General features: G+C 39.1%; 1 protein-coding gene across 3 annotated transcripts; it reads right to left on the bottom strand.

The window, feature by feature from the left end:
- Positions 1-4,721: 4,721 nt before the first annotated feature.
- LOC133896086 (lipid phosphate phosphatase 2-like) lies at positions 4,722-8,160 on the bottom strand. 3 transcript variants are annotated; one of them, XM_062336615.1, is made up of 8 exons: positions 7,987-8,160; positions 6,721-6,942; positions 6,545-6,632; positions 6,333-6,454; positions 6,164-6,245; positions 5,585-5,773; positions 5,438-5,497; positions 4,722-5,276 (listed from the first exon to the last, which is right to left on the bottom strand). In XM_062336615.1, the coding sequence occupies exons 2-8, from the start codon at positions 6,937-6,939 to the stop codon at positions 5,119-5,121; spliced, it is 918 nt and encodes a 305-aa protein (XP_062192599.1). In that variant the 5' UTR covers positions 6,940-6,942; positions 7,987-8,160; the 3' UTR covers positions 4,722-5,118. The 3 variants fall into 3 exon arrangements, with proteins under 3 accessions (XP_062192599.1, XP_062192591.1, XP_062192586.1); XM_062336607.1 differs by having other exon boundaries at positions 4,723-5,276; positions 6,164-6,257; positions 6,345-6,454; positions 7,385-8,160; XM_062336602.1 differs by having other exon boundaries at positions 4,724-5,276; positions 6,164-6,257; positions 6,345-6,454.
- Between the last annotated feature and the right edge of the window lie 5,789 nt (positions 8,161-13,949).

Genomic DNA, 13,949 nt, shown 5'->3' with positions numbered 1-13,949 from the left:
ATCTAAGTCAACATAACCAACAAATCCATCTTCAAATTTTTCAAACTGCAAACAAGCATTAGAAGTACCACATAGATATCTGAAAATCCACTGAACAGCTTTCCAATGCTCTTTGCCAGGATTAGCCATGAATCTACTAACAACACTTAATACATGAGATAAATCAGGACGAGAACAGACCATGACATACATAAGTGAACCAACTGCACTTGAACATAGAACTCTAAACATGTACTCAACGTCATAATCTGACTCAGGACATAATACTGAAGATAATTTGAAATGTGCAGCTAACAGAGTACTCACTGGTTTTGCATCATGCATATTAAAACGACGAAGGAAATTCTCAATATAGCCTTATTGACCAAGATATAATTTGTCAACTTTTCTATCTCTATTGATATCCATGCCAAGAATTTTCTTTGCTGCACCTAAATACTTCATCTCAAATTCACTACTCAATTGTGATTTTAATTTGGCTATTTCTGATTTATCCTTTGCAGCAATCAACTTATTATCGACATAGAGAAGCAAATAAATAGCTGAACCATTAACAGTCTTCAAATAGACACAACTATCATAATCAGAATGCTTAAAACTATTAGAGAGCATAAATGAGTCAAACATCTTGTACCACTGTCTAGGGGATTGCTTCAAACCATAAAGAGATTTCTTTAATTTACAGACAATGTCTTCTTATTCAGGAATAACAAAACAATTGAGTTGATTCATATAAATATCTTCATCTAACTCCCCATATAAAAATAGAGTTTTAACATCTAATTGCTCAAGTTCATAATCACGCATAGCAACAGTACTGAGTAAAATACGAATAAAACTATGTTTCACAACATAGGAGAAGACACATTATAATCAATACCTAGAATTTGGCTATAATCTTTAGCAACCAACCTTGTTTTATACTTTGCTGCTTCATTAGGAGAAATACCTTTATTTTTTTTTGAAAATCCACTTACAATGAACAGACTTATTTTCTTTTGGTAATTTGACTAAATCCTAAGTACTATTCTTTTCAAGTGACTTTATTTCATCTTGTATTACAGTCATTCAATTATTACAATCAGAATAAGTAATAGCCTCATTATAATTAGAAGTTTCTGTATTATCTTCAACTTCTTCTGTACAATTCAAAGCATAGGCAACAATATTACACTCCTCAATTAATCTCTTGGGTGGATTAATTTGTCTTCTAGGTCTATTAACTACAATAGAATATTGTGTAGGCTTCACAACGGGAGAAGAAGATGGAACACTAGACAAATCATGGTCAATAAATAAATTTTCAGCAATATGTGCATCTTGAACAACAGCATCTGGTGTATTTTCTGCATTAATAAAATGCTCCACCTGCACGCTAGGACTCTGCTGACTTTGAACATGAGCATTAGACAACATAGCAGATTCATTAAAGACAACATTCCTGCTAATCACCACCTTTTGTATCGCAGGATTTCACAATTAATAACCTTTAACATCAGATTTATAACCAAGAAAGATGCACTTAATAGCTCTAGGCTCCAATTTACCATTATTAATATGAGCATAAGCAGGACAGCTGAAAACTCTTAATTCTGAATAATCAGCTGGAGAACTAGACAATACTTTAATTGGAATTTTCTTATCAATGGCAATATTTGGTAATCGATTAATAAGATAGCAAGTAGTGGAAATGGCTTCAGCCCAAAAACACCTATGCATATCTGCATTAGACAACATGCAACGAGCCCTCGAGATGATAGTTCTGTTCATACGCTCGGCTACACTGTTTTGTTATGGAGTATCAGGAATAATATAGTGCCTTACAATGCCTTCAGATTTACAATATAAATCAAATCCATCAGAACAAAATTTCATCTCATTATCAGTGCGAAGTTTCTTTACCTTCTTTTCAGTTTGCCTTTCAACCATGACCTTCCACCCTTTAAATGCTTTTAGATGCTTCTAATTTATGCTTTAAGAAATAAGATCAAACTCTTCTAGAATAATCATCAATAATAGTTAACATATAACGAGAACCACCTAGCGAAGGCCTAGGAGATGGTCCCTATAAATCAGAATATATATAATCAAGAATATCTTCTGTTGTATGAACCAAAGTGTTGAATTTCACCCTCTTATCCTTGCCAAAAATACAATGTTCACAAAAGTTCAGTTTGCCGATGCTATGTCCATCAAAAAGACATCTCTTGCTCAATTCTGCCAAACCAAGTTCACTCATATGCCCAATACGCATGTGCCATAGATTAGTAGCATCAAAATCTGATAATGACTGTGAAAGTACAGCTGCATCACCTGTGATTGTAGTGCTTCGGAGATGATATAAATTGGCAGAGTTTAAATCACCTTTCATTACAATAAGGAAACATTTTTTCACCTTCAAAATACCATCTTCACCTGACCAATCATATCATTTATTATCAAGAGTACTTAAAGATATAAGATTCCTTTTCATACCTAGAACGTGCATCATATCTGTCAAGGTTCTAACAATGTCATCATGCATATTTATCATAATTGATCTAATTTCAACAATTGGACATGAGTTGTTATCACCCATCCTAATAGAACCAGTATCTTGAACAAAATTATAAGTGGTGAACCAATCTCTATGTATGCATATATGGAAAGACGCAGCAGACTCAATAATTCATTCATCACCACTACTAGCACATCCAGCAAAAGCAACGAGAGTCTCTCCATCAGAACTATTATCAGAAGTAACAACAAAAGCTTTACCTTCTTCATTAGATTTACCTTTCTTCTTTTCTTTATTCTTCAACTTGTAACATTCAGATATATCATAATTATCTTTTTTGCAATACCTGTAGATTTTTTCCTTGCCTCTGGACTTCGAACGACCCATGTAACCGTTCGAACTTCTACCTCTTTGGCTATTATGCGAATTCTTTTCTTTTATCCTGCCATGCACAATCAAACCTTCTCCATTGGAAGTCGAGCCATCAGTAGACACCATCTGTTTCATCTTTTCCTTGGCACGCAAGGCCTTATAGACTTCTTTCAAAGTCACAGTATCATGACTGTATAATACGATATCTCTGAAGTTTGCAAAAGAACTAGACAATGAGCACAAAAGAATAAGACTCAAGTCCTCATCATCATATTTTACGTCTATAGACTGTAGGTCAGTAATGATCTTCTTAAATACCAAAAGATGATTCAACACAAAACCACCCTCTTGTAATTTGTGCGTGAACAGCTTCATCTTCATATGCATTTTGCTGATCAGATCATTTGACATGCAGATTAATTACAACTTTAACCATAGAGCAGCAGCGATTTTCTTTTGCAAAAACTCCTGCAAAATATTATTTGATAAATAGAGATGAATTTGTGACAAAGCCTTACGATCCTTTTTTTTCTTCATCGGACCAAGAATTTTGATCTTTGTTTCCAAAATTATCAAGCGCATCATCCAGACCAGTATGCGCAAGAACAGCTCGCATTATCCATTGATTGCAAAAGATTTTTCGCCTTATATTTGCTTGCTGCATATACTTGTGTTGGCCCAATGTAAATTCTCAAAAGATTGGTTGTTTTTTCATTAAAAAAAGATATATTATCTCTTATCGTTATAACAAGGAGATACAACCGTATAAGAATTTATTTCTACCTTTTGCACCACCAAGATGCACACAGTCTGAAAGGCAAGTACAACACCACAGACAAAATCAAAAACAAAACTCATTTGATGGGGGGACTTGAAGCTAGGAGTATTATTGTGGTGGGCTCATGATCCAAAGACTAAAACCCTATCCACGTCTGGCGAAAAGCGTTCTGGTTGCTTGCTCCAGTCGCATACATGTTGCAACTACCACCTCTTGAGATTTTGTTTGTTGAAGCACACACTAAATACAGAGTCAGTGTATACATGTATATATGACCTGCAAAGAGGATGGAATTTTTTACTTATTAAAGATAATATTATTTTTATATAGTCATAGCGACCAGCATAACACCGTCGCTCCTACCAGTGTAAGTGCTTTTAATCTATTAAAAAGGTCTCGTAGCCAGTTTCCCATCGTATGAGATACGCTATGGGGTTGGTAAAGATTTGTAGCAATATGAATGATGAACCATGCGAAACGGGCCAAATGGCACTCAAATAAAAGGTGCTTAATTGTCTTATTTTTGTGACAAAAACAACACTTTTGACTTCTTGCTATTTTCTTTTCGAAAGGTTGATCGTGGCCTTTACTTTTCAAATTATTCATCAGTTATTCCTAGAGTTTAACCATTACTTGACCTACATCCATCCTAATATTTTATCTTGCGCATACTCATATCAACTTGGGGAAGAAGTGGTCATAGCTAGAGAGCCTCTTTCCTCTTCTTTTTTGAGTTTGTGGAAACGTTAATGTGGAAAGATTGCTTCAAACTCGATTTTTTTTACTGTTATTGTAAGAGTCGATAGCGATTAATAAAACACCCATAATGATTTTTGGCTAAACACGTCGAATGGAAAAACCGGTGCAATTCCGTCTAAAAGGAAAGACTGCATAGACTAAAATTATATACCGAATTGCAAAACAATTTTCCTTATTGTGGGAGAAGTGTATTAGAAATCCAATGAATGATTTTCGACAAGTAATAGCAACTGCTAGCATCATGTAAAGTAGACAATTCAGTGCTGGTGCTTTTCTCTAACTTAACATAAGACTAGGAATCTATTTGGTCATCCAAAGAGGGAGACAAAACAAATGTATTTGGTCCTTCGTCTAAGAACTGACAGTCGGAAGTCGGAACGCTACACTGTTGGACGGTGCAACCTGCCGGAGATGCGATGTGCCTATCATTTTCAACACTACTTTCTGTTACTTTTGTATCACTGGAATAAGTTCCTAATCGGTGCTTCCACTAGCAGCTCATACAACTAATTTGGCCACAGATAGATCTTGAGCGTCTAGGTTAGGCTTTACTGAGCTTGTGATTTCACCCAAGACGAACCATCGTAACCTTAGGTGAAAAACTTCAGATCTCTAGTCCTGCACTCATAATACATGTCAAGTACATGCGCAGAAGGTTTAGTCCTGCTAACTGTACATATGGCTTCTTCTTCGGTCTAACGCAGGAGGCAGGTTACACGCTTCCAGATTCCAAATCATTTCTTGGCGTCCTGTTACGCTGCCCGGATAGTCCAATGTTATGCCCACCTGTAGATTGTTGGTTTTGTGCATCGTTTGAACTGGTCGTTTCAAGTTCTTCCAGCATGTGGATGTATGCATACGGCCGCCAACCTTAAGGTGAAAAGGAAAGGAATGTCACATTTAAACAAGGAAATCCGAAACATCTGAAGGAGAACAATAATAGAAAATATTTTAAAAATAAATATAAGTAGGATAAATCATTAAATAACTAATAGTGAAAGGAATTTGCTTAGTGATGAAGATTGAACAACCTTGATCATGATATGGAGGAGGGAAGAAATGCAAGTAACACAATATTGCCATAATATATCCTGTAATGTATCAGTTGAGAGTGGTTACTGCAGGTATAAAATACTTGCAATACATTCAGAAGAAAAATAAGGAGGTGAAGTACAAACCAATAAGGCCGCCAGCGAATACATCCTCCCAATGGTGTCGATAATTATCTATTCTAGAAATCCCAACAAGGGAAGCAAGAAGAAGCGGAAGGATCACAATGCAAAGTTTTGCCACGTGACCTTGGTGATCAAACACCTTAATTTTGCCAGACAGGTAGAGTGACAAAAATCCAAGACCAGCAAAAGACCCTAGCAATGTAAATTCTGTAAAATGACGATTGCTCAAGGATAAAAGCCATAGTTATACAGGTTGTTACTCTATCTGAGTTTTTTTTTATATAAAATGATTCTAGTGCCTAGTGATAGTCACATGGTATCAAACTTGAGATAACTAAAATCATGCAAGATAAACAAGTTAGCACAAATTATGAGGATCCAAACTACTGGGTCAAGGCCCAGACATAAAGCACAACAATAGCAATAAACTATGAAAATCCAAGATACTAGTTAGGAACGCAGCATTTGTTGACAATTTGCAACCATTATCAGCTACCACAAAATATGAGCTTTACACTTAGGAAGAGCAAGCTTATCCACCTAAATGCTAGAGCAGACATGCACTTATGAGTGCAAACTTACACGACGTGTGCCCACTGGGAAAACTCTTGCGCCCATCTGTTAAGAAGCTTTTCTCACCATGGCAAATCACATCACCAGTCACCTGATGGTATAACTGAGTCAAACATGCCACAGAAGGGCCTTGTTATTTCCAACTCTCAAGTGCAGAACTATCTACATACAGGTATACCAGGAAATATACCTGCTTTCCATCAGGAAAGCACCGCCAAAAGAAGTCTGGCCTAGGTCTCCCTACTGCAATCTTTAACACATCAGTAAAAACCGCAGTTATCAGCACAGCGAAAAGAACACCTGCACAATTCATATGCGAACACATTACTCAACAACTCAGCACGCTGAAGAATAAAACCATCAGAAGATAATGGGGGAATCTTAAATCACCTAGTGCTGCGTGATGAAGATCGTAAACATCCCTCCTAGCGATGTACATGGATATAAAGATAACCCAGGGACACAGTATAGAGATTATCTGGCAATAGGTCCAATATCCCATATCAGTAATGAATGAATTTTGAGGTTGTATCAGACAACGGAATTGCAAATGTTCAGAAACATACAGGAACACCCCATGCAGGTACAGTACTCTGTTTCACTGGGTACCTAATATCAGTCATCATATCCTTCCCGATAAATCGGCTAAACGGAGGAGCATAATGCAAGGCAATCACAACTGCAGCTAGGAAAATAAGAACAACCCAGTCATGTGTGTGCTTTCGGGCCAAACTAGCTCCATGCGTCTGAATTGTGTGCGGCCCAAGCTGAACCTCGCGCATCATGTCCTTTTGGCAAATGAATGAATAATCAGTCTACTAACAACCCCGATATAATTAAAACAGTATTCTTTGCCCATATAAACGACTTTCATCAGCTTAATGTAAAATAAGAAGGCAAACTGCACCATGGAGTGAAATAATTCTGAATTAAGTTAAAGAGTAGGCTGCCTTTTTCTCATTAAATATGCACTATTCAAATATGTGAGGTCTAATAGGCTTGTCCCGACTCTCAGGCGAACATTTCATATCCTTATTTGAAGTAGCGAACATATCACACAAGAAGAGAACTACATGAAATTTGGATTCAAACGACGCACTAACAGTTAAATTAAATATGAATATGTGGTCCTGAGGAGTTACAGACTTCCCCATTGCTTCAAAATGCGCACAATGTAGATCAGAGTCTCAAAAGCAACAATACTATGACAGGAAAATCAGCTGATTTTACCTTCCAATCCGAGGGATCCAACTTAATCCCCACTCATACAAACAAGCCCTCATATGTTTCCATGAATGGCAATGAGTTGTTGCGGGCAAAGTGAAAAATGAGAGGGGCTTATGGAGGGTTCATAGATTCTTCCATATGATTAATTAGCAATGTGTAAATAGCAGCATCCTCTGCTCAACAAAATCAAATGCTCTTTCCAGATAACGCTCAAGTTGCTCAGAACGCAACAGTGCTCCTTGATCTCAGTATCTCTGATCTCTCCGCGCGCTGGAGATGGCAGGAGCAAAAAAATATATATACAACCTGCAAACGCGAAATTAAGCGGCAAGCAGGAGATAAACCTCCCTGAACTTCTCATAGCAGCCGACGATTCGCGTCGACAGCGCTAGCACTACGAAAATCTTACAGCTGCAATTGCAGCGAAATCCAAACCACCACGTTCATTGTCTTAAACCCCACGTTCCGCAGGAAGAAGTAAAAGCAGAAACCATGATGAAATATCAAGGGTCAACACAACCGTTGATGCAACACTGCGTAAGCCAGACAGAAAACCACCAAAACTTCAACAGTTACGGGGGGAGATGAGAAGAAAAACGGCGCACCTGATGACTGATGGAAGTGACCTAGGGATACCCGGGGGGAAGGGAGGAGATGGTTTGCAAGATCCAGAATTTTTTACTACTCTGTTCCTCGTAGTAAACGTACTACAGTAGACTAGCAACGTCGCGGGGAAGCTGCGAGAAACAACAGGAGAGGAACCTCGGGCGGGGCACCGAAAATTTTAATTCATCGGGACTTGCGAGGATGTTCCGGCTGGCGGTGGAGAGCCTGCGTGATCGACACGTCGAACGCGGGATCTTCTCCACCTGACAGGCAGGCAGATCATGATGACGCTGATCGGGGCATCCGTGCCGTCCGATCGGAACGGAGGCCCAAAGGCCGAAGCCCAAAACTGACTTTACAGCAGATTATATTGATACAGTAGAAATAGAAGTTCAAAATGTGAGAAACCTATGTCACCGGCCCGCCTAACAACAAATTACGAAGATTAAAGGTTTGTTTAGTATAGTTTTCAGAGCAACTTCTTAAGTGGAATCGAGAAACTATATTAAATATCAGTTTTCATTTTTAACTTATAGAGTGAAATCTGTGAAAGTGATTTTCTAAAATAAACTCGATGTTAGGAGTTGAAAAAATAGTTTTTTCTGATTTATTTTCCACATAGCATTACTTTTTTCATAAATTTACATTAGAGAATCGTTTTAAATCATAGAATCACCTCCGGAATCACTCACTCAAATAAATTTAAATAAAAAGAGCTGTAACAAACGTGCCAATCTCCTCATGAGATCTGAAAAAATGGCCGGAAGATATTGCAGCACAACCGACGGGGAGTGATATCCCACCTAATACTATGGCCCAATGGGCCTCCCAACGAATTCCCATTTTCTTTCGGTTTTCTTCATGCAGCACGGATTAGTAGCCAGCGCTTCAGTGATTCGCGGACACAGTTTTTTGGGAAAAAATAAAATTCCGCTGGATTTAGGGCTTTTTTTGTTTGCTACCACATATTTTCACACCTATTACCATGGAAATGAACTATATAGCTACCATAGAAAATCTGACAAATTATGACAAAGAACAAACACACTCCCTTACATACATAGTGTATAGTGTAAAGGAGTAGGAATACGGCATGCTCCATACGGCTCCTCCGGCCCTACTCCTCCGCATTGCCAGTTTGCCACGTACGTACTGACGTCCACGCTGGCCTCACCTCACGCATGCGAGCCGTACGAAAAAGTCCTGTTGGGCCGAACAGTATGACACGTCCATCCTGACGTGGCGCTCCGCCTTATTCCGCGACAGATGAGGGGGAAGAAAAGATTTTGGCTAATAGGATCCACCTCAGCCTTGCATTATTGCGACAAGAATTGCTACAGTAACTGCAGAGCAGTTACTACAGAGGAATCGGTTCCGTATTATTGCTTTGCTTGATCAGGGAGAGGTACAGTTGCTTGTGTAAAACTGGACAGTGCCACAGAAAACACTCGCTTGTTCAGTTTACATTTTCCGATGATTTCATTGGCGCTTCGTATTGATCTGTGTGTATTGCCAAATGCAAAGCCAATCTACTATAGGACCTCAGATTCAACCCTGAGATAACTTGCATAGCTTGTAGAGTGAAGGCATGCGAGCGACCTGATGAGCGAACAAATTGTGAGCAACCCTCAGCTCATATAGGGGCGGTATACGTGCTGAATACTCTACTTTTATTCATGTCGTTTATCTCTTTTACAACAAAAGCAAAACTTAATTAAGTGGTCTTCTCTCTGACTGTACATACAGTGATAGTGTCTTTTAGATACTCGACTATTGGTTATGGATTAGTCCAAAACCAAAATGATCAATAGAAGCACATCTCACAGAAAACATAAACACGAATGTTTCGATGTGTTCACCCTCTGAACATTGCACCTTTTACGCTCTAAAAAATTTGCTCTCTGTAGGAAATAGTCCGATGTAATACTCTGGTGTTCACTCTTACACTCGCCGGACCATCCAGTATATTGTATTTCTCTTTTCCACAGATGCAACCCTCTCTGTAGGAATTGGTCTGATGAATACTCCGGTGTTCACAAACATCAGCGTTGGACCATCCGATGCATTCATCTTTACAAGACTGGCCATCTATAATCTCTCTGCAAGAAATAATCCGGTGTGAACATACTTTCATCACTAGAACATCTGATGCTCCTTTCAAATTTGACACCAACTGGACAAATGCTCCGACGCTCTCTAAGCCTATCACCAGATCGTTCGGTGAGTTAATCTTCACTTTCTTCCATAAATTTCTTCTCTACTGAAAACAGTCCGGTGCTCACTTCACCCACCATCGGATCATCCGATGCAACATTCAAATTTTGCTGTTAAAAAAAATAATACTCCAATGCTAGGTTCAACACACACCAGATCATCCAGTGACTTCAAAATTCCAAGCACCGGATATTCAGATGAAAACAAAATTACTAAACTAAAAAAAAAATCACCACTTCCATTCTCCACTAACTCGAGTTAGTTGAGATAGTTGAGAACAAAGATAAGCATCAACAACTATGTTAATAACTCATCACATATAAAAGGAAATACCGAAATAGGAGTTGCACACTTACCTCAACTGGAAGTGGGGAGAACATATGCGCATACATCCGGCTTTCAGTTTCATCTGACAATTAAGTAATAAGTAATCCTATCCATGTCAATGTCATGGAGAGGAAAATAAGTTGACGGCTATGGATCGTGCATCCAGGCCAAATGATTCTTACGAGTCTTATGATCTCATCGGAAGAATCTCAATGAAACAGTCCGATAGCAGTTTCAGATGACAGGTGAACAGCTCTGTTCGTCCTTTCCTCTTTCTTTTTTCCTCCTGTTTAAAACGGAGGAAATGGATCGTTTTTTATCCAAGTGTATATGTATTTGCCGGTCACAAATAATAACACTGATCTCATTTACATTGTCTAGTTTAACGACGTGGATTGCATAAAGAACACCATGATATTCGTACTGTTCTGCCCTTGTGCATGCCTTTCTTTTTTAATACATCCAAAACAAATATCAACATGGTTGGTCATAATGCCCACTTGCCAAAATAAGGTTTAGGTACACCAAACCGGTCTTGAAACAATTGCTTTCTCCATCTCCACGGTTGGAATGGACCAAAAGACTTTGGCCCCCCATGTTCAGGTAAGATCCCCATTATGAACATCATTGATGTTGAGCTATCTAGAATTAGATGGCATTTTCGCAATCCTCCTTTCATTTCTCTCTCCCCCAGTTGTTTTTTCCCGGGTTATCTAAGCCATCCTTGAGGGTCGGTGACTTAAGAGACCACGGAATGAAAATCCTATAGAAATTAATAAACATGGTAAACTCATCTGAGGTATAGCCTTGTAGCAAAATTTTATTCCAGCTCTCCTGCGTATTTGTACGAAAAAAAGGATCGCTAGCTACAGAACAATGTGACACTGCCCACAAGAGGATGCACAGGATGCACTTGATACTACTCTAAGCATCGAAAGGATGGGATGCAGAAGGAATTGTCCCTTTTTATCTTTTTCCATCAAAGAAGAAGTATCAGAAATTAATCCTGGTAAGTTTAAGTTGGCCATGGATGGTCCAAAAAGGTAGTTGCCAATGGGCACCTATCAGGATATGATCCATAGTCCATAGCACATGAGAGACTGTCAGAAGATTGGAGTCTCCAGACCAGGAAAGGTAAGCTGCCGGCGCTTCTGGAGAGTGGAGACGGAGATAAGAGTGCTCGTTAGTTCTTGGCTGTTGTCGCTTTGCACCACGGATTTTGCCCGAGGAGCTGGAGAAGATACGACGGGTCCTGCTCCCATAATCCAATTGCTGCGCTGCGCCCCACAATGACTAATCCATCGGTCCATCCCCTGATTGATGGATAGGCTCATTGCATGATGGTTCACCCAATCCAATTGGCGCCTTCCGGATGTGCGTCTCCTCATCTCACTTGAACAGCAGAAAATCGTGCCCGGTTGTGCTGGATGGCGTTGCATGGAGACGACCCGGTTGAGCTAACAGAGGCTTGTCTAATGACCCAACGCATTAACACTTAACGAGATCGATCGACATTTCCGAACTGGACACAGCCTCGCAACGTGATAATCTGCTCGCAGGAATCAGTATGGATATGTTTGGTTCTCCAGATGAGGCTTCATAGGGATGTATAGTGTAAGGCTACTCTAATAGAAATTTTCATATTTGTGTTTACAAGAGTGTAATATAAGTAAAAGTGTATTTAGTTAGGATTGAAATAGTCTCATATAATATATTATTTTATTTTGTTGTTTTATGGGTAATATATACAAGAGAGTAATTATGTTGAAAAGAGTGCCCATGTGATTTCATCTACACGAAACCCTTTTTCTTCTCTCTTCATTACTTCTTTATCACATCACTAAAAATACTGACATGGTGTTCTATTTAATGAGAATGAAATTTCAATTGGGAGTAGTCTAACTAGGTTGAGACAAAATAGACTGAACAGAGTTGTATTTGTTAAAAAAAATATTTGGTTGACTGTATCAGTCTTAACAGGTTAAACTAAATTTCTGTTTGGTTGATTAAATTTAAGATCACATTAGTGCATATAAGAGTTTGACTAGTTGCTTGTATTAAGATAACTTTATGATACTGATAAATAAGTATAAATATATGAATAGATACCGAACTTGCATTCATCTAGTTAAGATAAAATCATATTATTACATCCGCTAGATTAAATTGAAACAATGGACATGAATAAATATACGTATCTAACGGTCTACACCAAATAAGATTTGGATTGGTACCTGGTTATTAAGGAGCAGTAGTTTTCCGCTCGGGACTCGGGAGAGGTAAAGACTCGGGCGTAGGGGAAGAAGCAGGTGGCGGGTCGTAGTCCCCAGCCACGCTGCGTCTCTCTATCATAGGATGAAGACCAACCATCGCGGCTACTTGCTTGCTTGTGACCCAGGCAGGCACTCGCAGCGGCTGCGGGCGTTCGATAGCGAGTGAGCGGAAGAAACACGTATCAAATGGTGCCTTCTGCCAACTGAAAATGCCTCTAGGATTGTGACCGTCGTTTCAGAACGGCCTGCCGCAATCTCCATCTCACAATGAAAATCCAATGCGATCACGTTGTAAAGTCCGTCCAACTATCGACTGCTACTGCGGTCTTGATTCGTATGTTCCATCGGATTCACGTGCCAATGGTGCAGCAGCTCGAAATTTCTCACGGGACTGGTGCGTTGAACGAGCGCACTATTTATCCCCACTATGTTAGCAGAGAGCCTGTACGTTGCTACTAAAACATAATATATGTTCTCAATATGAGCATGTTCATTAGTATTGCTTGTATGACGAGAGTTTAACCTGATAGATTCTAATAAGCGATAACAAGTAACACACATGAAAATATCTTATTGGTCTATATATAACTCATTAAAATTAGATTTGCCATGAAAATTAATTATCCGAAGGGGAATATGTACCTTCAGACATCACATATCAAAGTCAACAACTAAAATGTAAAGAGCTACAAACAAATGTGCCACATGCTCGTCCAATGGAGCCGAGAACGCATAAACATGATGAAAGACAAACACATAAGCTGAGTGTCTATTTGTTTTGTTCTAATTATGAATTTTAGCTTCTAAAATTAGAATCGAAAATAAGTAGACTGATTCTATAATCTAGAATTCACAATCTAGGATCAGATTACATCATAATATATAATTAAAAAAGTGTGCTTCTGGATTGTGGATTGTGACACATATTTACTTACCATACCATTACAAAATAACGTTTCGCTTTTTTTCTCCCTTCCTCTCTCCATGCTCTCTCCCTCTTGCTGCCGCTCGGCCGAGCCGCCATAGCAGACTTGGCCTCCCTCTTCCTCTCCGGTGAGCTCCGCCACCGCGAGCTCCTCCACCTCACCTCCTCCCCACCAAAGGAATCGAGCCGTCGAGCTCTCTTCTTCCCCAATTCTGATGAACTG

Source organism: Phragmites australis, chromosome 2, assembly GCF_958298935.1.
Source record: "Phragmites australis chromosome 2, lpPhrAust1.1, whole genome shotgun sequence".
NCBI classification, from domain to species: Eukaryota; Viridiplantae; Streptophyta; class Magnoliopsida; order Poales; family Poaceae; genus Phragmites; species Phragmites australis.
The sequence above is the reverse complement of the archived record's forward strand: the minus strand, read 5'-3'. Positions and strand labels throughout refer to the sequence as shown.

Excerpts from the sequence above, each read along its gene's own strand:
- LOC133896086 (XM_062336615.1), bottom strand. The coding sequence starts at position 6,939 with ATGATGCGCGAGGTTCAGCTTGGGCCGCACACAATTCAGACGCATGGA. Across the intron at positions 6,455-6,544 it reads TCTTCATCACGCAGCACTAG|GTGTTCTTTTCGCTGTGCTG; the intron begins GTGATTTAAGAT and ends TGAATTGTGCAG. Across the intron at positions 6,246-6,332 it reads GAAAGCAGGTATATTTCCTG|GTGACTGGTGATGTGATTTG; the intron begins GTATACCTGTAT and ends TTATACCATCAG.